We start from the raw sequence: 25,680 nt of genomic DNA on the forward strand, positions 1-25,680 counted from the left end.
CCTATTATTGCTTATACTCTCTCTACAACAAAATTAGAGATAAGGGCAAAATAGTTTCTGCCAGGTATCTAGGGGGTGGGGGGGAGAGGGAGGGGGCGGGATGTGGGGTAAGGGAGGGGGTGGAGTGAGGGGGGAGAAATGACCCAAACATTGTATGCACATATGAATAAAAAATAAATAAATAAAATAAAATAAAAGATAAGAGAGAATTTTCCCCCAGAAGACCTACACCATAAAATTAAAGGAAGCTCCTTAAGCTGAAGTAGAAATGATGACACCCAGAGTTTTCATCTACACAAAGAAATGGAATGTTGAAAATGGTTAAATATAGGGTAAATATAAAAGGCTTTATGTTTTCCTAACAGGAAATTAACTGCTTAAACCAAAATAATTCTGGAGTTTATGATATATAGAAGTACTATACAGTAACAATAGCACAAATGATGGGTGAAAAATGATGACATGCTGTTCTATGGTTCTTATATGTAAAGTGGCATCATATTACTTGAAGGCACAATGTGCTTATTTTAGGGGCCAGCATGGTGGCCTACACCTGTAGTCTGCTACTTAGGAGGCAGAGATCATGGTTTGAGAACAGCCCAGGCAAAAAGTTAGTAAGACCCCCATCTCAGCTAACAATCCAGATGTGATGGTATGTAGCTGTAAACTCAGCCTTGCAGTAGGTATAGGTAGGAAGACTGTAGTCCAAGGCAAAAAAGCATGAAACCCAACCCAAAAGATAATTCAAGCAAAAAAGGACTGAGGGGTTGCTTAAATAGAGTCCCTGCCTGACAAGCCCAAGTCTGTGAATTCAAATACCAGTACTATCACCACCATCCCCCAAAAAATGATGGTTTAAAGTCCTAAAGCAACCACTAAAAAGTATAAAAAAGATATTTATAACTAATAACTAATTTAGAAGAAAAAAGGAATAAAGAGCAGATGAAATTGGTTGTGGTGGCACATATCTGTAATCTTAGCCATCTGAGAGGTGGAGACAGGAGGATAGTGGCTCAAGGTCAGGCTGGGCAAAAGTTAGCAAGACCCCATCTCAAAAACAAGCAGGCGTGGTGGGTCATGCCCATAATCCCAGCTACTTTGGATGCAGAGTTGGGGTGTGGCTCAAACGGTACCACACTTTACCTAGCAAGCACCAAGACCCTGAGTTCAATCCCCTGTACCACCAAATCAAAACAAAACAGATGAGACAACAGCAAGATAGTAGTTTTATTTTATTTTATTTATTTATTTATTTATTTATTTATTTATTTATTTTGGTGGTACTGGAGATTGTTCCTAGGCCCTCATGATTGCTGGACAGATGCTCTACCACTTGGGCCACTCCCAACTGTTTTGTTTTGTTTTCTGGCAGTACTGGGGTTTGAACTCAAGTCTTTGCACTTACTAGGCAGGTGTTCTACTGCTTAAGCCATACCTCCAGCCCAAGCTAGTAGTTTTAATTTCCAATAATCATCTCAATGTAAATAACCTAAATATTCCAATTAAAAGATGTGCCAGTCTTAGTTGTGTGCAGGGGCCTCTTGCGTGCTAGATAAACACTCTGCTACTGAGCCCTAAAAAATGTGTCTTTTTAAAAACATAGGCAGAAGCTGGGCATGGTGGTACATGCCTATAATCCCAGCATGGAGGGAAGTTCTAGGCCAGCCTGAGCTACATAGCAAGACTCTGTCTCAAAAATTCCAATCATATCTTCTCTATAAGAAACAAATATATGAATTATTAAAGGTAAAATTATGGAAAATGCATGTAATATAAATACAAATAAGAAAGTTATAGTGTTTATATTAATATAAGTCAAAATAGACTTTAGGAGAAGAAATATTAGATAGATGAAGAAAATCTGTAGTGATAAAAGTACCAATTCATTGAGAAGACATGACGAGCTTATGTTCCTAATATGAGCTTCAAACTGAATGTAGCAAAAGTTGACAGACAGGAAAGGAAGACTAGACAAATCCATAATTAGTAGAAATTTCAACACTCCTCTCTTAGTTGATAGAACATACAGATGATAAAACAAAGAATCTCAAAGATTGGTACAGCACAACCGACCAACTTGATCTAATTTACCCTCATAGAACATTACATTAACAACAGGATTTATATAAAGGAGAGTAAAAGAAGACATATGATCATCTCAATGGATGCACGAAATGCACCATAAAATTTCAGACTCACTTATGGCATTAGAGCCATCCTCACGCACTGTGGATGGGAGGGAGCTCACCCTGATGACTGGCGTCTGTGTAAAACCTACAGACCACACCATGTGTAACGAAGGACTGAGCGCTTCCCCAAAGGTTGGAGGTGAAGCATGATGTGTGCTACCACACTTATTCAACTTTACACTGCAGCTTTACCCACTGGTAACAAGGTAAAGAGACAGGTGGCATTCATCTTGCAAAGGAAGAAGTAAAACTGCATCCAGTCTACATGAGTGGGTATGTATGAAATCACAAGACATATACAAAAAACTATTATAACTTATGGCATGAATTTAGCAATGTCATAGGATACATTAACCGTACTCCCATACTCTAGCAATGAACAACTGGAAATCAGATTTTTTAAATACCATTTGAATTCCACCCGTGAACATAAAATTCTTAAGAATACAATTAAGAAAAAATTTAAAAATTAAGAAAATATGTGTAAAAGCTGCACAATAAAAACATAAAACATTGGGAAAGATTAAAGATCTTAATAATTGGAGAGAGAGAGCATTTTTCTTTGACTGAAGACTATATTCTTAAGGTGCTAATTCCTTCCAGGTTGATCTATACATTCAATCAATATAATCCCAATTAAAATCATCTGTGTTTCTTTAATAAATTAACAAATTGATTCTAAAGTTTATAAGCAAGGGATCTAGAATACTAAAACATCATTGCTAAAAAGAATAAAGTTGGAAAACTACCTGATTTCTCAGCTTTAAGATGGTAAAATCAAGACAATGACGTATTGGCTTAAAATAACATAGGGATCAAAGAAACAAAAGAGTGCTTATAAAGAAGCCCACACATATCATCAAATGACTTTTGAAAGGACAATCCTTTCACCAATGCTGGTGAAAGAACTGGATAAACATAGGAAAAGTAAAACTTACCCTTTGCATTGTACATAAAAGCTTATTCAAAATGGGTCAGACGTCAATCTAACTTCTAAAAACTTCTGAAAAAATAAGTTAGAGGAAAATTTCCTTTTAAAATATTTTAAAAAATCTTGATCCATAAAATTGATAAACTAGACTTCATGAAAATTTAAAACATTTGCTCTTGAAAAGACATCACTAATGAAATAGCAACCATACAATAGGGGAAGTATTAGCAATACTTGTATCTGCCTAATAATCTATATCTAGGATATATAAAGAAGAAAACAGAATGTTTTAAAGATATGCTAAAGATTTTCAACAGTGACTTATAAAAGGAGATACACCAGTGGTCAAAAACCACAAGAAAAGATGCTCAATATCATTGTTCATCAGCACAATACAAATTAACATCAGAGTGTGAAACCACTACACATCCGCTAAAATGGTTAACATTAGAGACAATGATGGGGCTGGAGCTGTCACAGGCTAAAGGGGTGAAGCACCTGCCTAGCAAGCCATGAAGCCCTGAATTCAAAAGGACCATACCAATTGTTGATGAGGATGGAGAGCAAGAGACAAGTGGAGCTTGCATCCATTCCTAAGGAAAATACAAAGTAGTACAACCTTTTTGGAAAACACAACCATTTGACCTCCTAATCCCACTCCTTAGGTATTGACCCAGGTGTAATGAAACCCATATTTACATACATACCCATATGCAAATCTTTATAGTAACTGTATTTGTAATATTGGAAGCAACCAAGTTTCTGTAAAATGGGGAGTAGATAAATTGTATTCTACACAATGGAATATTTCTCAACAAAAAGGAATGAACTAGTAACGTACTACAACATGGACAAATTCCAACACAACATGCAAAGTAAAAGAAGCCAGACACAAAGCACTGCATACTGTATGACTCCATTTATATTACACTCTTAAAAAAAAAAGTATACAGTAACAGTATACATTTCAATGGTTGCCTTATCCAGGAGATGGGAAGCAGTGGACCAGAAAAGGCCATTAGAGAATCTTTTGGGATGATAAAAATGTTTCACATCTTGATTATGGTGGTTGTTACATGGATGTATATGTTTGGTCATTTAAATGGATGCATTTTATTGTATGTAAATGATAATTCAATAAAGTTGATTTAAAATATTAGAGCTGGGCTCTGGTGAGTCAAGCCTGTAATCCTAGCTACTTGGGATTAAGATCAGGAGGATCATGGTATGTCCAAAATAACCACAGCAAAAATGGACTGGAGGTGTGGCTCAAGCAGTAGAACGCCTGCTTTGCAAGCACAAAGCCCTGAGTTCAAATTTAGAAAACATGTCCAAGTCAAATGACAAGAATTCCCAGCCTAGAACTGACTCCCAAATGCCCAGCACACTGAGTGAAACTGAAGTTCACAAAAGTCTATTCTTAAAAATTTTTAGGACAAAGGGAGGAAAGAAAAAAATATTCTAATAGACTTAATTCTTTTTAACTGTTTTTTTTGGGGGGGGGGCGTGGGGACTGGGGTTTGAACTCAAGGCTTGGCACTAGCAAAGCAGGCGCTCTAATGCTTGAGCTGCGCCTCCAGCCCATTTTGCTGTAGTTACTTTGGAACGGGATCTTGCAAACTATTTGCCCAGGCTGGCCTCAAACTGCCATCCTCCCCCATCTCAGCCTCCCAAGTAGCTAGGATTACAGATGTAAGCCATCAGTGCCTGGCTTGCTTCTTTAATTTTTTAAAAATCTAATTTAAAAAGTGAATGAGGCTAATGGAGTGGCTCAAGTGGTAGAGAGCTTGCCTAGTGTATGAGGCCCTGAGTTTAAACCCCAGCACCAGCAAAAGAAAACAACAAAAGAGTGAGTGATTGGCAAGGAAACCTGGTTAACATGGCACTGTTACTGTATATTACTTTTCCCCCCACTAGATTGTCTTTGAAAGCAAGACGTTTTAATTTATTGACTTCTGGACGACCTGGAGCTCAGTCCAGCATTGGCTTATAGTAAGCACCTAATGCTTACTTATAGAATAAATGAATGGGGGTGCAAAAAAGATTCAACTATATGGGGACAAAATGCAAACCATACAGTAAGTTCCAGTGCTTGAAATATGCCAAAAGTAGTTTTTCCCTCCCATAGAAAGAAGATACCCAGGGAGTAAGGGGGAAATTCAAGTTCTTTTCCTTTCAGCATAAGGTTACAAACAATTAAAAATGCCTAAACACAACTGATTGTGTATTTGAATACAGACACTGCCCAAGACACATTTGAAATGTACTTTTGTGATTTAAGTTATCCTCTGAAAATTTAGTTCAAGAACACGTTGAAGCCTAGCATCAGAATATTAATCTTCTTTTTGTTTTGTATGTATTCTGGGGCCAATGTCTCTATTTTTTAAACTTAATTTTCAATTCTTTTTGCCCACATAAATTGCCCAAAACCTGGCATTACATCCTGTGCTGTGGGGGAGAACTATCTCTCAAGCCATACATAAGGTCGCTGACACCTATCCTAAAAGATGTCAGCAATAGACAGCTTTATGCCATGGGGAGAAAGAAGTGGCCATCATTAGAGCAGCCTAACAGAACCACGATAATTCCGTGAGGTTTTCAGCACTTAGAGAGCAGCTGCTTTTATATGGACATCAAGTAGGTTCCTCAAATGCAACTACAGAAAATACATGAAATAGCTGAGTGCATTCTTACACTGAAAGTATCGCATTACTGTTTCTAAAAATTTAAGTTATTTAAGCTATTGTCTCTAAAAATGAAGTCATTTAAATGTATCTTAAAAACAGATTTTAGTCACTCTCATTTTATTAGATATTATCAATGTTGTAAAACATTATATGGTATTATGAAAAGTCCTGTATATGGATTTTTGTGAAGTGCCATAAACTAAAAGATGTTAGTGATTTATCTTTACAAATGTCTTTTGTCATGGGAAACTCATTTTTATTAGCATATGATAGCTGTACAGGGGGATATATTGTGACATTTGTATATGTGCACAGAATGTATCTTAGTTAGATTTACCCCTCCATCATTCTCCCTCTTCCCATCTCCCCTTCTTAGAACAATTTCAACAAGTTTCATTATTCTGTTTTCATACACAACACAAAATACATCTACCATATTCACCATCCTTCACCCTCTTCTTTTGCTTCCCCCCTCCAACTAATCCCCACCTGGACAGGATCTATTTTACCTTCCGGTCTTCATGTTTTTAAGTGTATATTGATTGTTCAAGGGGGGGTTGTTGCCTTGGCATTTCACACATGCAGACATTGTATTTTAACCAGATTACCTCCCCCATTACATACTCTTTCTCTAATGCCCTGCTCCCCTATTATACAACAGCATACAGTGCATTTTGTTAGGTTATCCTCATACACTGATAGTGTTTCAGTATTACTCACTCTCTTAACATTCCCTGTCTCTCTCCCACCTCCCCATAGTTTCCCAGACAGGCTGATATTATCATGTTCTCTCTCTTTATATGCATATACTATATATGTGACAAAATGTACACAAATACAGAGAAAGTCCATTTTTAAGTGCCTGCTTTAAGAAAAACGAAAAACAAAAAAGAACGGCCTTGTAGAATGGTTAGGTAGGTTTGAATCTTACAATGGACATTCTGACTTGAGCAGTGAGATGGATATTTAAGAAAAAATTTAAAGAATACATGTCACAGGCTAGAGGCTTGCTCAAGCAGTAGAGCGCCTACCTAGCAAGCATGAAACCCTGAATTCAAACCCCAGTGCTGCTAAAAAAAAAAAAAAAAAAGAAGCCTGAGGCACGGGATACAGACCTGAACAAAGCAACTGGTCAAAGGCTTCTGCCCATCCTCCTACCTGGGATTTCATTCCTTTACCCTCCACACGCTCCAGACCTCCAGCTGCCAGGCGCTCATTATTCCATGCTGCTCTAGGCCCAACTTCGAATTTGCCCAGAACAGGGGCAGGGCTTCTAGGCAGGAGTATATAGAAGGGGAGGAGGGGGGTTGCAGGGGAAGAAGTGCAAGAGAAGATAAACCCTGTCTTTCCATCTCTTTCCATTTCTGCAGCCCCTATAATAACAACTTCTTCAAAAAAAGTTTATTTCTCTCTTATAGTTCCTGTCCTGCTTCTAACATCGGACTCTCTGCATCTCTCCTACTCATACATTTCTTCTTAGCCATTCACTGAAAGCATTTACTTTGTCGCAGCACTAGCTAGACAATGGGGGAGACAAGAATAAGCAGATTTGATCCCTGGACTTGAAGAACTCTCAGCATTAGGGAAGGGACACACTAAGCACGTGATCACATAAATAAATAAAATAAATAAATAAATAAATAAATAAATAAATAAAATTGCACACGTTCCACAAGGAGAAATAGGTAGCTCTGAAAGTTCATCAGGGGGTTATTCAGATGTCATCAAAGGCTTCCTTGAGAAAGGGATGCTGGGCTGAGTTCTAAGAAAAGGACAGGCAAAGGAAACAGCGTGTGCAAAGGCCCTGAAGGAGGTCTAACCGTGGCAAATGTGAAGATGAAAAGCTGACAGAGTGAAGACAGGACATAACACAAAGGCTGGTGGGCAGATAGGCTGCCTAAGTTATGATAGAGCTTTGCGTTATTCTAAGAGCAGTGGGGAGCCACAGAAGGTGTTACTTCACTCTAGGGGTGAAGTAATTACAGACTGGCCTTTTAAAAGATCTGCATGGCTACAGTGTAAAGAGCAGTTTGGAAGAGCCCAGGCTAGTTAGGCAGTGAGAGATGGTGGAGCCGTAACAGGATTGGGGTGGAGATGGAGCAGACAGATTACAGAGCTGTTTAGAGTGGACAATGTTAGACTGAAAGAGGCAGAGAGAGGCAGGGAGACAGCTCAAACACCAGCATAGGGTTTACTACTCGGGAAGAAGTACTGCGGACTTCCAGCCAAAGCCAGAACCAGAACCCCACTTACAGACCCCCATCCTTGGAGTAGTTATCGGGAGGGATCTGGAGAGGAAATTTTTCCAGAGGAGTGAAAGCTTGCTAAAGGAAGTTAAAGGAGGTAAATGGTAATCAGATAAGTTGCTCAGCTCTGGATCCCCTGGCAAGGTGGCAGCTTGTCATTACCTTGAGGCTAGGTATGGTTCTTACAGTGGGTGTTGGGATGTTTCCAGTAAGCTGCCTTCCAGTAAGTTGGTGGTGAGGGGTACGAGTCTAACATGGCTTCCTTTTGTTCACCCTAACAGACAAGACTTGGTTGTGAGTTGGAGATAGGAGTGTGCGGAAGACTTGGTCAAGGATGATTCCTGGGCTTCTGCCTTGCACAATGGAAAAATGGAGAACTCAAGAGTCAGGGTTAGAAGATAAGGAGTAGATCATTACTTTTGGTGATGTAGTGTTTAGGGTGCCTTTGAAACATTCTGGAGGAAATATCAAGTAGACAATTGAATATATAAGGCCAGACCTCAGAGAATAGATGAATGTGGGGGTCTTCAGCATAGTGGTTAAGTAGTCACTGAAAATGCCCTCAAGAATGTGATGTGGGGGGACAACAGAACTGGACATTCTTTTCTCTAAAGGGTTTAAGTATAAATGGAGAAGGTAGTGGGTTAATGAAGGAAAACTTTTTCTAACTTAGAATGAAAACAAACATTGCTTGAAAGAAATAAATGTGAATTATAGAAAAGGAAGAAGTGAATTGGTTCCTGAGGGTCTACCACAGGAGACACCTGCTCCTGCTCCTGGTGGGAGTAATGGGGCTCTGGAAAACACAGATGCATTATGGGGATATTTTATAGCACTGCACAAATGGATTTTGTGTATGTTTGTTTGTTTTAGTATTACTGGGGTTTTACCTCAGGGCCTTGCACTTGATAGGCAATCTCCCCACCACTTGAGTCACTCCTCCAGCACTGCACAAATGTTCTCCATGCTTTTTCTCAAATAGGTTGTTTTCATGGACTTATCTAGACCAATTATCTACTAGGTATAACACTGTTTTGTTTTATTTTATGCGATGTAGTCTCAGTTCTCAAAAGCAACTTTTAGAACATAGTCTGTTCATAGATTAGGGATGTCTGTGGTCAGAGATTTGTTATTTGGGGGGGTCAGAAATTCATAAAGGATCCATGAAGCCTGAAGAAATGCAGAATCACAGAGCCATGAATGGTACAGCCACAGGTTAAGATGTTCCACAGAACTGAGGCTTTTATAAAGTCTATGATTGGTAATGTTTGGCTCAGTGATAGGTTACCAGTGCCTTCTCAAATAGTGGCAAGCTGCAGGAGTGCTCAGAGGTTGAGAAAGTGAAGGCAGGAGTCTAGACCATTATCCAAATGGATCCTGAGAACAAGTAGGAACAACAGCATCAGAAATACAGACTCTCAACTTCTTCCTCAGAACTAACAAATCAGAACCTGCATTTAAACAAGATCCTTTAGTGATTCTTAAACACATGAAAACTTGAGAAGCACTGGTCAAGAAGTCTGGCAATGGTAGGTAAGAGGACAACAACCAGAGGAGAAGGAAGACTGGAAATGGAAATGCAAGAGAAAGAAGATCCCAAGAGGAGGCCAAGATCAAGAAAACTGATTAACATGGGAAAAGAAGTAATACTCTTCTTTTGTTGAGAAAAATGGGAAAGAGGGATGGGAAAGGAGGAAGAGTGAGATCAGAGGCAGATAACTGAGAAAACTTCATGGAAATATTACCCATTTCTCCCCAAATAAAACTGGTGCCAACATGAACCATTGAGTAAGAGAAAGAGAAGTTTTAGGCCAGACAATACATAGTTTAGAGACTACTTTCTTTAACTTGCAGGATTCTAGTTTAAATGACATTTACTTTTTGGTTAACATTTCTTTGCATTTTTTTCCATGTAACTTGTTTAAACAGGTATACTTCCATATATAAAAATATCAAATACTTTAAGATGATTTATAGCAAGACTTTTGCATTTCTGCAAGTTGCTTGTGAGTACACTAGGCCAACATTATATATGCTGCTAATGCTGTAAAGTCAAATAAATATCTGGTTGTGAAAATATACAAAACTTAAAAGAGCAAAAAAATTTTTAAATCTTTATGTATTTTTATGTCTTCAAAGTTTGCTTAATCAATAAAATGACCTGAAAAGTTCATCTCACAGTCAGATCCATAAGTGAGTTACTTCATTGGTTTTCTGATGACTATTTATCATAAAGTATAGAATCTTCAGAATGAATGGGGGAAATAAAAAATTTGACATGCTTGCATCTTATATAAATGAAATATTTGATTTGTAAGACACAAATGAGCAAACTCCGATGGCCTGTCATGTTTTCTTAGTTTCTAATTTATTCAACCTCTGCTCAATATTGATCCTGACAAGCAGAGTGGCCCAAAGATAAATTTATTCATTCCACAGTTTAGTCAGGAACAAGCCAAAAATTATAGATTTTCCCAAGAAGATGATGACAGGCAGTCAGGGGGATGACAAATGGCTGTCTTTAGATTTAGGAAGAACAGTTGGGCCAGACATTTCCGATAAAGATTGGAGCATGCTGGTCAAATGCAGGCTCATCAGCGGTCGTCATTAATTGTGGAGAGAGCATGGCCTGCTGCCGACGTCCTTATGGAGCTGAGGCACCAGTCCTGCAGGGGAAGCAGAACTGGCTCTAAGCGATAGCATGACATGATCATTTATCAAACAGAGACTGTCCAGAAAAGTGTCTGCTTCCTTTAGTAACTTATTGAAGGGCAGGAAAGTGAAAGCATTTTATTAAAGACAGGAAGGCAATGAACAACCAGAGCATATCCAAAGGGTAATCATATTTCAGCACAGGATTAGTTTAGTCTTAAGTCAACATACACTGGAGGGAGGATGTCGAGGGTCATTTATCAAGTGAGGAATAATTAACAAAACTCCAAGCATTCTTTTTTTATCTTTATCAATTTAAACTTCTCATACTGTTATTACGGGCATCATATTCAACACTAATAAAAGTGCAATGCACAATCCCTTGCAATGCTAATGGACTCTATACTACTTCTTAATTGCCTTAACCTATAAACGTCTGTGAATTCCACTAAGAATAGGGCAACTCTCTGCAGCAAGAAGTGTTTCTGAGCTATAGATCAGGTCCATTTAAAGGTGACATGACCAAGAGGAGTTCTGTGATCCCCAACTTAGGGCTCCACTTTTTGCCTCATCTTTACCCCTTCAACTACCAATACAGACCATTTTCTTCAAAAGTTATTATGCATCTTGTAAGTACCTGGCACTGAGATAGAACTCCATGAAAAGCAGTAATTGCTTTAAAAACAACGAGCTGAAATGCTAGAAGTACTGGTAATTATGAAATAACTATGTCTTGCTTTTTCTTCTCTAATTATAGGATTTGGAGTTTTTACTGAACAAGTTGATGAAGCTATGGAAAATGGATCTAAATGGAAATCCTGTTTGCCTCAAACCAAAATACAGGGACAGACTGATACTGGTGTCCAAATCACTAGGTACACATTTTATATTAATATAATTTTCCTCCAAGAAAGGCACCTCTTTATCAGCAAGTTTTCAGAGATATAAATATGATATCTTGATCTAGAAAATGATCAACTTTAAATTTGATATTTTGGGTAAGAGCAAAAGATAAAATTGAGAATAACACATGGAAAATATTTACTGTTCAGAAATTCTTAAAGCATCTGGGGGCTAGCAGCTCATGCCTATAATCCTAACTAATCAGGAGACAGAGATCAGGAGGATCATGGTTTGAAGCCAGCCCTGGCAAATAGTTCTCCAGACCCTGTCTTGAAAAACCCCTCACAAAACACAAAAGGGGTCTGGTGGAGTGGCTTAAGGTGTAGGTCCTGAGTTCAAGCTCCAGTATCATGAAAAGGAAAGAAAAGAAAAGAAAAGAAAAAAGAGAAAGAATTAAAGCAGATGTTCCTTTAAGGGAAAAAAAAATGTGGCTGTTACCAACAAAAATGGTTAGTCATAAATGCATAGAACTTGCTGACCTTTTGCTAAACTTTCATTGGCATAAATCCTCTGATAATCCCAAGAGACTCCTTAACTCTTAGTTCTATAAATAAGATTGATCAAGATTATCACTGCTGTCTGACATTTGCCAAATGGTACCCTAAGAACATGTAGGAGTCCCTTTCATTTGAAAAGGGAGCATCATAGGGAGACCCTTTATAAAATTCTTACAAATAATAACATTCCTGAACATGCACTAAGTTGGGAGAAGGGGACCAAAACACATGGAGAGTAGTAAACAAGTTACACAGCAATCCTGTCTCTAAAGGAGCTTCATGAGAGAGTTTCCTGAATCAGAACTTCTGGGGCATGCTGAACGTGGAATAAAGTATGTATGACAAAACCACTTCAAAGCTCAGAGCAGTAGTAAACCTTGGTTGGTCATAATGCTAGTGAAGTCGTTCTTAATTAATTTTGGGGGTGGGGATAAAGACAGATCAGAAAAATGCAAGACATTTTTTCAAAATATGTATGCAAGGGCCCCATTTAGCCCACAAAAGAAGGGAAGAGAGAATACACAGGGAAAGCAGTCGTGTATGTCTTTTAAACGCCCTACAAATAATTCTGCTATGCAGTCTCTTACCCTGTCCTCTTACCCTCTCCCCTCTCTGCCCATCACACTCATTTGTATTAGTCCACTTTCCTTAGCAAGCAGAGGAAAGTACATACAAGTGATGCTTGAAGATTAACAGGGATGGGGAATCTGTAGCTCAGTGGCAGAGTGTACAGCTAGCATGCACAGGCCCTGGGTTTGATCCCTATTGCCACAAAAAGTAAAAAGAACTTTCCAGTGCTCATGAAGCCATTTCTAGAAACATTTCTCATTGTGTAAAACTGTAGGTGAGACTATAAAAGATGTGGAGATAAGAATATTGATTTCTAAATAAAGAATTATCCAGAATGTGTTTTGAATAAGTTTTCTATGAAATATTTTATTGATTAAAAAATTAACACTGTTCTTTTAAAATACGAAAATATCACTCATAATTCCACCACAACTGTTTTAACACTTTAGTATATGTCTTTCCAGTCTTTTTTTCTATGCACATATAACAAATTCTCTTTGATTTTAGCTTTTCTTTTTTTTATTTTAGCTTTTCTTATTCACATTCCTTTCTTTTTACTAAATGTAAACCGTAAACAATATAAAACTGATTCATTTTGTCTTAGTAAGGACTATGAGGAACCGTTCTCAGTTTTGCAGGTTACCCAGTGCTCACCAAATGAAAAGCCATGCATTGGGTTTACTTGACATGAATGGGAGCAAATTTCATGTTGGGAGCAACTCATTAAAATGAAAGAAATCTCCTAAAACTTTGTGTTCACTAACTGCCTTCCCTTATAAACCACTTCCACACATCATAACTTCAAATAGGACCATATGCTTAAAATGACATGGAATCAGGTTAACTGAGATACAGTCTCCTGGTCATTCCTAGCTCTGAGACCTTAACATGAGGAAGAAGGAACTGTGATAAAAGACTTGGATTTGTCATTCCTTACCTTCATAACAGATGCTTTAAAAACATGTATTGGTGATGTACATACCATCGAAAAATACATCAGCAAATTATATAACTTATTAACAAAAAATAAATCTGGAACGGCATCAATAAATCCAAGTAGTTGAGAAAACCGAGAACAAATAAATGACCTTCAATGTCAAGTTATAAGTACTAAGAAGCATAATGATAAAACATTTAGTTAATTCCTTACATTATAGTTTGGAAAGTTCTATCATTCAGTTAAGAAATGTACATAGAAAGTGAAGACAGTTATACTTGTAGAACTCATGATTCTTATATAGCAATCCTCCTCCCTTATCTGTGGTTTTGCTTGACATAGTTTCAGTTGTCAAAAACCAACATACTCAGAAAATACAGTATAATACAATAAGATATTTTGAGAGACAGACATATTTACATAATTTACAGTATATTATTATAATTATTTTATTTGGCTAATCTTGCTGCATAATTTATAAATATTTTCATAGGTATATATAGGAATAAACATGGTATATTTGAGGTTTAATATTGATTTCAGTATCTACTGGGAGGTCTTGAAATGTGTCCCCCATGGATAGTGAGGGGTCAACTGTATTCTAGTTTCACAACTTTATTTTTGTACTTATGGCATAACACAATATTATGGATCATATTTAACTGGCAGTTTTAATACTTTCAACAGTACAATTAATATTTTATCAAAGTATTTTCATGTTCCCTAAAAGAATATGATCTAAAGAAAATTTACTACATCCTTACTACATTCTGAAATCCAGTAGAAGACATTACACAGATAGTAAAAGAAAACATTTAACTTAAAAATTATACAGAGACATTGTTAGGAAAAATAGTTTCTACTAAATCAAGGCCACATAAATTGCCTTATTTATGTGATTAAAATATAATATAGATAATATAATTGTCTTATAAGAAGGGGATTGTTCAATATTTTATAGAATATCCATATATAACAAAATACTACCACCGTTTAAAGAAAGACATGGTACAATGCCCACAATATAGTATTTTTAAAGCAGCATATAAAACTATATAGCAGATTTCATTTTATATAATATACACATATATAAATACTAGAAAACAAAAATACTCTAATATTGCCTGTGAGTTTTTGGGTTTGTTTGTCATACTGGAGTTTGAACTCCATCAGACCTTGCCACTGCTTCCTAATGATTACTTCTCATTATGTGCTAAGGCAATTTTAATTTTTTTGTTATTTCCAAATATCAAATACAAAAATTACTTGTATAATTTAAGAACCTCAATTTTTAAAACTTTTTAAAAGGAACAAAATGCAAAATAGCTGAACCATAGACCTCACAGAACTAAGAGGCCAATTCCATAGGTCATTCCTATTACATCCTCTGTCCTAAGATATAAGAAGCATTACTAATGTTGTATGTCTTTCAAAATGCCATTTTAGTTATAAAACTTGCCATTAATTTTAAATATATACTATTTTCCCCAATAATAATAATATTGTCAGTAAAAAATATGGTGTAAATGTTACTGTGTATAACAACATTTGTTTTAAAAAATACCAAAGTAATAACAATATAGTTACATTTGACCTTATAAGGAGGATCATAAACCCAAATGTCTGTAGTGGGAATCTCTGACAGTGATAGGAAAGAGGGGGATGGGTAATTATAGAGCCTTTTCATGTTTTTTTAATCATGTTTCAGTTTATAAAATTATTTTTGAAATCAGACTACTAAAAATAAATACTCGACAAAAATATAGAAGTTGTACAAGTAGAGTATTTTAAAAATAAATTTATTTCAGCCTTTATATAACTTGTTTGTATGCCTTAAGCTAGATGTATACATTTTCATTTATATATTCATTTGTATATACTGTACTTTTTTAACACATGTATTTTTCGCCAGAATTTCTTGATGGAAAAGAAATTAAAAACATGGAAAGACAATTCCTAATTAATTGGAAAGCATCCAAAGATGCTAAGAAAACCAGCAAGAAGAAGGACAGTAAAAGCAAGGATGCAAGCAACCCTTACATAAGTAAGCATGCTGTCATGTATTAACTGACCACTTCTAACATGGGATGTAGTGTAGTCTAACAATCAAGAAACAAGGGTTCTTTTGTTGTTGTTGTTAGGAGTTTTATTGTTTGTTTTGAGGGGGTGTTTTACTTTGGTTTTGGTTTTTGGGCAGTATTAGGGCTTGAACTTGGGGTCTTGCTCTAGCTATGCAAGCACTCTACCACTTGAGCCCCAGCTCCAGTCCTCTTTGCTTTAATTATTTTTCAGACAGGGTCTTACATTTTCGCCGGGGGCAGTTTCAGACTGAATCCTTCTACCTATACCTCCCATGCAGCTAGGATTACAGAAGTGTACCACCAAATGCAGCCTGTTTATTGAAATGGGGTCTCATTAACTTTTTGCTCAGGCTGGCCTTGAACTGGGATCACAGGTGTCATCCACAGCATCTGTCTTAGGTTGTTTTTTTGTTGTTGTTGTTTATTTACTTAGTTGTCAATAAAAATAAACACAGTCATTAGGACATTTTGCCTATTATGAAAATGGTAGCCACTGTGAACAAACAGAACCCGTGTTTGGCTCATGACTGCGTCAGCCACGTAACACACTCCCAAGAGAGGGGATGTGTGGTCTTACCCCAGCAAAAGTGTAAGTGTCAGGGCTGGAGGCAGGGCTCGGGTGGTAGAGCATCAGCCTAGCAAGCAGGAACCCCCAAGTTCAAATACCAGCATCACCAAAACAAAACAAAACAACAACAAAACCAAATCCTTCACTTCCTAATTAAGTTTATTCCTGAGTATTCTTTTTGGTGCTATTGTAAATAGGGTATTTTCCTAATTTCCTTTTCAGATACTCTGTTGTTAATGTATGCACATACTTTAAAGATTGTTAATGAGCTGGGAGTCACAGGAAATCTTTGGAAGATACCTTTTTGTTTTGTTTGTTTTTTGCAGTGCTGGAGGATCCAGCTCAGGGCCTCATGTATTCTAGACACATGGTCTCCTACTGAGCTAAACCTCTTATCCTGAAAGATAGTGATATTTGTAGATATTAATATTTTACACTTAAAGTATTTTTCATAGTTTTGATAGCCTTGTAAATTTGGAGCTCTATACTAGAGATTGTAGTAAAATTATAGGGAATGTAACCTTTGACATCAAGGATTTTATAATTTAAAAAAATCTTACCCTAAATATAGCCATATAACTCAAAATTGGTAATAAATTATTTAATAAAATTCAAAATATATGCTTACCTTTTTATTTGCTTTCCTTTTATGGAAAAATTCACATATTCATTTAACAGACACTAATTAAGGCAGCTCAGAATGAGTCCTGAGTTTAATCCCCAACACTGAAAAAAAAAAATTGTTAAACACCTTGGATGTGCCTAGGACTATTTAAGGCACTAGGGATTGGCGGTAAATAAGATAGTTCTCACTCAAAATGACATCGCCGTTGGAAAGGAGCCAATCTGAGAACAGGTAAATGGTGTGGAGTGTTAATTGCCAGAATAAAGATATGAAGATAGTCCCAAAACTATACATGACTAATCTACTCCCAAAAGGTTAAACACTTTTGAAAAAACTCAGAATAGCAAAATTTAAGACAGTTAATATTTATATTAATGCTTGCATGCCCATTTTCTCTGTAAGAATTAACCACAAATCTTCTTGTACAATTTTTATGTATGTCTATTATATTTTATCTTGGATATTAATCTTATTACTTATTGTGGATCTATTTATCTTTTTAAATTCCAATTTTATAAAATACAATTTTAGATAATCTAATACTATTATATGTCATTTTTACAATTTAGTTATTAGTTTCAAAGCAAGATCCTTTTAATTCTTTGTATGCTACAGGTAACTTTGAAACAATGCATCATATAGTTCCTGTTTATTACCCACAGTTGGGTAAGCCAAAATTAGTCCTTTTCTCTGACATACAGAGACACCTTGTAAATGCATCTCCTGGAAGTTCTGAAGATGATAAAATTATTGAAGAGATGGGGTAGGTTCTTTCAAATATTTGTATGATTTGTCTTTTTTAGGGGGATGGGACACCCTGTCAGCAACACAGGTGAAGAGAGGTCTTCCATCCATTTCCATCAGTTTTTTGTTTGCACTCCTTTTCAAACACCCTGGCAAACGCACAAAATTCATTGTTGGTCAGTCCAAAGGCATAAAGTTGCAGTTGGTTCAAGAAGAGTAGGGAGTTATAGACTAAATATACTCACTGAGGTAGGGCAGATGACTCAGGAAAGTCTCAGAAGAAAAGATGCTGAATGATTAGCAATCACAAAAGTGAGTGTGGGGAGGTTACAGCAGTAAGAGCATGTGGTTGCAAAAAAAAGAGGGGAACCAGAGAGGATTGTGTAGGTTACTTTCACCATGTCTCCAGGCCAAAGGTTCTTAACCTGTTGTTTATAAAGGAGACATTAGAAGTTTCATTAGATTTCAAAAGAGCTTATGATAAAAAAGAAAAAAATGGTTTTAGAATCACTAGTCTAAACCTTGGGTCTCTTATAATTTAGCTTCATATGAATCGCCTCTAAGGAGATTCATATGAAGTATGATCTCCTGATAAGGAGAAAATTTCTTTGGTTTAACAAAGATATTGCTGTTGTACTTACCTGGCTGGGGTGGTTTTCCCAGGGCGAGGCTCATCCACTGTGCTCCAGATGTGCTGACCCCTGTGATTTCAACAAATGTGGGAAACTCAACTGCATAATTTGTGGTAGTGGGAGACTGTGTTCACACTCTTCCCTGTAAATAAATAAATAAATAAATAAAAATAAAAAAGATAGCTTCCATATACCATACTGAAAATAACTTAATCTAAAACAGAAACCTCCCATATGTCAGTCAGTACAATATAAAAATTCAAATGAGAGGATCCTAAACTCAAATATCTTGCAACAAGCTATGCAGGGAGTCAACTGTGATTCAATCAGTATATAGTGTAATAAATACTATGTGCATTATAAACCAGATGCTAATAACACACTATAAAATTTCATTCAACTGTTTTTCATTTATAGTCTATATAGTGATTGCTCTGTTGATCTTTCCAATCGTATCATACTATTCACTAAATATAATGAAGGGCAATAGCATATTTTATTGAAAAAGTCAGCAGAGCCCGTGGACAAACTTTGGAATAGTTTTAGTTTTCCCAGAACTGTCAAGGTCAGGTGGGTCTGTCGGAGGGTCTAATGGAGAGACAGTGACTGAGCATCCCTATCTCAGCCCACCTAAAGAAGTCTTGTGAACAGCACTATTGCACTACCCTCCCTACTCCATTCAGAACAGCTCTGGATTGGCAGGATGCAGACTTAGTGCCTATGAGTCTGGAAAACACCTTCATTTGTGAAGAGAAGAAAGGTTATTCTGGGACTCCTAGTTTTGGTCTTCTTTCTCCAGTCACAATAAAATGGGAGCTATGTGAGAATCTGCTTTCCTGTATACATACAAACATACATGTCAATACCATTCAAACCATAGCCAGTTTGTCCACAGCACCCTGATAGTTTCTTGTTTGGTTTTTGTCGTTGCTATTTTGTTCGGTTTGGTTTGGGTTTGGATTTTTTGGGGGGTAAGCAGGGCAGAACTGGGGACTAAACTCAAGGCCTTGTGACTGCTAGGCAAGCACCCTACCACTTGAGCCATGCCTCCTGCCCTAGTTTCTTAAGATTTACACAATTGGTAGCAGTTTCACAATACTGTTCTTGAGATTTCTTTTCTTTGCCAAGTACTTTGGACAAGTATTGCTAGCATATCATATGGTGGAAAATAAAATTAAAACACAAAAGTCAGGCACCAGTGCCTCATGCCTGTAATCCTAGCTACTTTCTGGAGGATTGTGGTTTGAGGGCAGCCTGGGCAAATAGTTCACAAGACCCCATCTCCAAAATAACCAAAGAAGAATGGACTGGAGGTGTGGCTCAAATGGTAGAGCACCTGCTTTGCATTTGACTGGTATCTGGGTTCAATCCCCAGGTACAGGGGCGGGGGCGGGGTGGGGGGGAGGAAAAGGAAAAAAAAAGCAAAGAAACAAAAATACCAACTCAAACACAAAGAATAGCTTTGTAGTTTCTAGAAAATTGATTAAAATAACCACTCCCTTTAACTACTTTGAGAGAATGCACTGGTGTCAACAGAAGCATCCGCTTCAGACTGTATATAACATTCAAGGTGAGAAGTCTACGCAAAGGTGGAAAAGACCTTAGACTGCAGATCCAAAGCTAAAAGCATGTGCTCCACGCTCCTAGACTGTTCCATATCCAGAGCACTGTGCCTGTATCCTAAGCAGAACACAGTAAAGCAACATCTGCCCAAAGACGGGAATGTTTTCCTCTTCTTTTATAAATGCATGCAGTCTGTGCTCATGTATATTTATACAAGCCTGCTTTCCCTACAGGGAGAAAAAGTCAGACTCATTGACGTTGTTTTTGACCCTCAAACTGAACTTGATACTATCAATGTACACTTTAACTGAAGATTAGGTCAAAACTATTTTTTATTTAAAGCCTGATTCTGAACAAATGCTTTCACTGTTCAATTAAAAATAATATATGATATTAAACAAACAAAAAAGGTATACATTATTGCTTCTGTGTTTGTCACAGTAAATACTTCTGACAGATGTTTCCTCTTTTCAAACATGCTAGGAGATGCCTGAGCCATAGTAATTTAAAAATAGACATTAAATACATTCTTATATTACATATAAGATCCACTGAGAATACTGTACAGCACTGTACAATGAAAAAAAGCAAACTGTTACCTGATTGCTTAACTATCTTTCAAGGTCAAGCAATGTTGATAGAGTCAGTCTATCTCTTTTGTTAATGTAAAAATAACTTTCTAGCTGGATCTGAATGCTATGAGTTTAGATACTTTAACGAATGTGAGCCTCTAGGAGTCAAAATTTACAGGAAATGTTCACTGTATGTTATTTAACTATTTCTGAAATACCTAGTATCTTTTGTTCCTTTGAATTAAAAAGTGAATTATAATAGTTAAAATAACATGCTTTCACCAGTAAACAGTGGTCATGTTTAAACAGTTATAACAGATCTATGTGCTTCAAAAAGAATTTTTAAAACTCAGATAATTTTTACTCACAAATTCTAGAATGTTCTGAAATAAATTCACTTGGAAAGCAAAAAAATGCCTTTATTTTTGTTTTGTTAAATCTTACCTCAGTGTGTTAAATTTTACATGCAAATAAACTTAAATGTGTACTGATCATGCATATATAATGTCAACATCTTGATTAGCGTTCTTAAAGAACTCTTTTGAAATTAGGATACAGCCCTAAGCGACATATCGTTTTTTAAAGTTAGAACATATAAAGCTAGTTTTTGTGATTTTTGGGGGGAGGGGTACTGAGGTTTGAACTCAGGGCCTCATGCTTGCTAGGCAAGCACTCTACCATTTGAGCCATATCCCCCGGCCCTTTTTGTGGTGAATATTTTTGAGATGTGGTCTCGCTTTATGCCCTGGCCAGTTTGGACTAGGATTCTCCTATTTGTGCTTCCCCATGTGGCTGGGATGACAAATACAGAAAATACAGGATACCATGTGCAGACACTGGTATGAGATGGGGAGTCTTAAGAACTTTTTGCTCAGGCTGGCCTTGAACCATGATCTTCCCCATCTCTGCCTCCCAAGTAGCTAGGATTACAGACAGGCTTCAGCCACCTCACCCAGCAACTTTTTATGATTTCTATTCTCAAATCTATCAACAGCTTACTCATGAAACAAGAGTCATTCCAAAAAACTGTATTAGCTATTTTCTATTTTAAAATGCCCATACTTTGAGAGCTAAGTCATTATCCACGTAAAAATTTTTTAAATATTAGAACCTTTTGATAAAAGAATGTTAAGAACAACATTTTACATATGGGAAAATGAGGTATGATGAAGTTCAGTAAGAGGAAGCCAGGTCGTTGACTTGAATAACCAAGCTATTACTCCACTAGGGAGTTTCAGGCATGATTAGGTACAGTAAGCAAGGGAAGCCAGTCAGGTTGACTAGGGTGAAATGGAAAGAACATGTCCAGCTGCAGCCATCTGCCTCCAGAATAGTGTGAGCACGTGCACATAAACTTGAGAAATCAGACTAGCTGGGAAATAAGATATCTAGGTTGTAAAATCATTTGATTTAAATAAATATTGGTTTTTTTCTTAAAAGAACAGATTAAAATGGATACAAAAACTTAGTAATTATTGGCTATGATATGGAGCAACTAGAACTCTCATGCACTACTGAGAATGAAAAAATGAGCCACCACTTAGGACAATGGTTTATTAAGTTAAAATACATGTACCACATATAGCAGTCCCACTCAATTGAAATGAAAACCTATGCTCATGAAAACCTGTCCCTGGATGTTAATAATCACTGAAAACTGAAACAAAAGTGTCTCAGCTGGAGGAGGGATAAACAATCTGTAGTACAACAAAAAGGAATGAACAACTGATACACGCAGTAATATGGATGGGTCTCAAAAGCATTATGCTAAGTTAAAGAAGCCAGACTAAAAAGGCTACATATTGTAAGCTTCTATTTGTATGATATTCTGGCAAAGACAAGTACAAAGAGACAGAAAATAGATTAGCTGCCAGGAACTGAGGATGGGAGAAAGGGTTGACTACAAAGAACCAGCACAGGGAATTTGGAGGGTGATGGAAAATGTGTTTAGTGTGGTAGTGGTGACAATGTTGCATGTGTTTATCAAAACTTGCTGAACTATACACTCAAAAAGGTCAATTTAACCATGTGTATATTACACCTTAAAACAGTGAGAGAAATAGTTGAAAGGTGAAGAAAAGCACCAATTAATGTTTTGCTTTACATAAAACAATTTATATAAAATATGTACATATATAAAAGTTTATATATACATATATATGCATGCATTATACATTTTTATATAAAACATTTTTATTCACCAACACATGATGTTTTCATTATATTATGCATTATAAAGACAATCTTAACAAATCAACATTACAACTTGATATATTCAGGAAAAAAGATGGAAGAATAATTCTAAGACCAATACCACACTCAATTAAATAAAATCTACACCATTCTAAAGCCACACTTTTTGAAGCCACACTTCAAAGAAAGATACACTATGTAAACAGTAATTGAATTGTTAATAAGAAGTCAAATTATTTAAATGATGCACTTTATTAAGATAATAAGATACAAAATGTCTTGCAAATTAAGAGCACAAGAGTTACAGTCAGTCTGCTTTGTTTAAACCCTGCCTCACCCATTTACTACGTACCTTGGGCAAAACTGCCTAATTCCTTTGAGCTTTATTTTCTCACCTGGAAATTGTTTAATCCTCAGTGTTTGTAAAAACGAAGTAAGCAAACACCTTCTAAAGCAGTTAGTACATATAAAGTACTAAACAAGTGGCACCTGTTACTAATTATTTACAAAACAATGGAAATTTCAGGATTTCCATATTTGAATTTAACTGCAAATACTGATTTGTTTCAGGAATCAGGACTACTTAGAATCATCATGGCTTCAGAGAGGCTGCTGCTTAAAGTGGCAGAAGACAGGATAAAAGGGAGTGGCCTACAGTGGGTGGTCTTGTTAATACCAGTTTTCTTTCTCACACAGCCCACTACTGCCCAACCACTGCTGGCATTAAAGAGCCTGGGTCATCTCTCCACCCCACAATCACAGGAAACTCCAGCAGGCTAGGCTAGTAGGCTAGGATACTGCACATAGCATGCGAAGAGTGAAAAGTTTAAAGAACCCCAGGCATCTCGATCACCTCCCCCTAGTCACAGTCCACCTTCACACCAACATTCTCATTTCCACACATCTCCCAACTCAGATATTCTTCACATTTTTCCGAAACAGAAAAAAACTTTATTTCTGCTTCATAAAAGCCTGAGGAGATTCACAGTGTGGTGACTAATCATTCACTTTTTCTGTTGCTATTGTGTCCTGGATTCTACGTGTTTGCTACTTTTTTTTTTATATTTTCATTTTAAAAATAATTAAACGTGTGGTTTATTTGTCCTTATAAATACAGGAGTCTCTCTTTGAGAGAATCTGAAAACTTGGTGACAAAAAATGATGTGCATGAACCTCACCTTCTCAAAAGCCCACAAGTAAAAGAAAATTTGTTTGTGGAAAAAGAGTAAATTCAGCCTCAAGCGATCTCATTTCTTAACTTCATAGATCTAGGTAACAAACACTTTCGAGGGTTTGTAATTTAATGGTATCTTCATATATAAGAGTTCTTTGTAAGTTCTTGTTTGATTTGCTTCTTTATAGAATCTGAGACATTGGTTTCCACGTGTAAATTCAAGGACCTACTTGCTTTACTACTTTTCACATACCATTTGCTGGGAAAAATAAAAACATACTCTTATTCAAGTCCTTTTTGAATCAAGGGAATTTGGATGTATTTCTCTGTAAAGTACAAGTCTAATTACAGTTATTGGAAGAGAACTGAGATTGTTCCGATTCACCAATACACTTAATACATCGTGTGGGCGGGTCCATTCAAGTATAGCAAGTGTCATCATTGCTATCTATTGCTTGGTAATTCCAATTTGGAAAGTTACAAAGCTATTGGAACGTACGTAAGAACCGTTTCTTCAATGACATTTTAAATTTGGTAGTTCCGTTTTGACCCCAAAGAGAGAGAATGTGCTGATTACACTGCTACACAGTGTGGCGCGGCCACCGCGACTTTGCGCTGCGAAAGTGACCGGTCCCGGACGGGCTCAGTTGCGTGGGGCCGGGGGCGTCGGGGCCGCGCACCGGGCTCCTCCCGCAAAACCACGCTCCCTGTGGGGCCGCAGGTGCAAATCCAGCACAGCAATGCATGCCTGAACAGTGAAAAGGGTGGCCCTGCGGGGGCAACGCGAGCCGGTGGCCAGCGTCCGCGTTCCCGGGAGTTTGCTCTGCTCGGGGACTTCAAGTGCGACGAAGGAGACGTTGGAGGTACGTGCAACCTGTCGGAATACTACGGAGGAGGAACTACAACCGTGAGTAATTGGGACCTACAGAAACATTTACCTCGTGGTAGAATAAAAGGCCAGCGTTCCGACGAGGCGTCCTCGGCGTTTCCTCCTAGTTAAAATCCAGCTCGAGCACCGCAGCGTTCCCGCTCGGCTGATTCAGGAGGGCCCAGGTCGCGGGACGGCGGCCAGGGGAGGGACTCCAAGGCCTAGACAGAGGCCTGGCGCGCAGACCCACCGGGACCCGGCCCCAGCCCATGGCCGCTCTCGGCTCGGCCCGTCGCCCTCCGCGTCGCGCCTCGGGAGAAACAAGTGCAGCTAGGGGGCGTGGCCGGGGAGGGGGTCCCCGCGGCCACGCCCCCGCCCCCACCACTCCCGCCAGGCGGCTTGATTAATGACTTTGGCTCCGCGGCGGGGCGACTCCACGCCGAGGGGCCCGGGTGCTGACCTCCGCCCGACGTGCCATCGCTGTCCGAGGCACGCTCGCTGAGCCTCAGGGGCTCCAGCATAAAAGGCTCATCCTGCTGAGGCCGGACTGACCCGCGCAGGCCCCGGCCACGCACGCTCGGCTCGACGCCCCTTGCTGTCTTGCACGGCCGCTCCAGGAAAGGTGAGGGTCCGGGTCCCACACAGAGCGGTAGCAGGTACCTGACTCCTACGGCTGAGGCCAGGGTTCCCTACCCACGCCGCAGGCAGGAACCCTCCAGGGCGCGAACGACCTGAGGGCGCCTGGCGTGGCACCTCGGGCGGTTGCGAGGCCAGGGCTTCCCACCTGGTGAGCGGGATTGACCCGCAGCTCTTTGCAAAATGAAGCATGAACAAGTGACCAGCCGCGGCTGCGCTTCCGACAGCTCCTTTCCCTATTGGAGTCGTAGTGGTCCTTGCGCTCCATTTGTCCCTGCAGAGTAAAGCCGGGACCGGCTCCCCATCCTTTAAAAGGCCCAGGAGGTCCTCCCCTTCCGCGTCCTCAGTCATTTCGGGGTCGGCTCGGAGAACGCTCCGAGCCACGTCGGGCGGCGGGACCTTCGCGGGGCGA

The 25,680-nt window shown here is 38.2% G+C and overlaps 1 protein-coding gene, 1 long non-coding RNA gene and 1 pseudogene across 2 annotated transcripts in view; 2 read left to right on the plus strand and 1 right to left on the minus strand.

Moving 5' to 3' along the window:
* Ppp1r42 (protein phosphatase 1 regulatory subunit 42) overlaps positions 1-24,749 on the plus strand; it is a 46,925-nt gene extending 22,176 nt beyond the window's left edge. Inside the window, exons 6-10 of the mRNA XM_074068580.1 lie at positions 11,463-11,580; positions 15,525-15,656; positions 17,502-17,649; positions 23,708-23,862; positions 23,953-24,749. Of these exons, the coding sequence (XP_073924681.1) occupies positions 11,463-11,580; positions 15,525-15,656; positions 17,502-17,649; positions 23,708-23,819 (510 nt within the window). The 3' untranslated portion in view covers positions 23,820-23,862; positions 23,953-24,749. The remainder of the gene's footprint in view (positions 1-11,462; positions 11,581-15,524; positions 15,657-17,501; positions 17,650-23,707; positions 23,863-23,952) is intronic.
* Positions 10,212-24,842, minus strand: LOC141421657 (uncharacterized). Its single transcript, XR_012446318.1, has 3 exons — positions 24,703-24,842; positions 18,272-18,404; positions 10,212-10,719 (listed from the first exon to the last, which is right to left on the minus strand). It is a non-coding gene; the product is annotated as an uncharacterized lncRNA (long non-coding RNA).
* On the plus strand, positions 18,264-18,407 carry LOC141421933 (U1 spliceosomal RNA; annotated as a pseudogene).
* Positions 24,843-25,680: the final 838 nt, after the last annotated feature.

This window comes from Castor canadensis, chromosome 3, assembly GCF_047511655.1.
Source record: "Castor canadensis chromosome 3, mCasCan1.hap1v2, whole genome shotgun sequence".
NCBI classification, from domain to species: domain Eukaryota; kingdom Metazoa; phylum Chordata; class Mammalia; order Rodentia; family Castoridae; genus Castor; species Castor canadensis.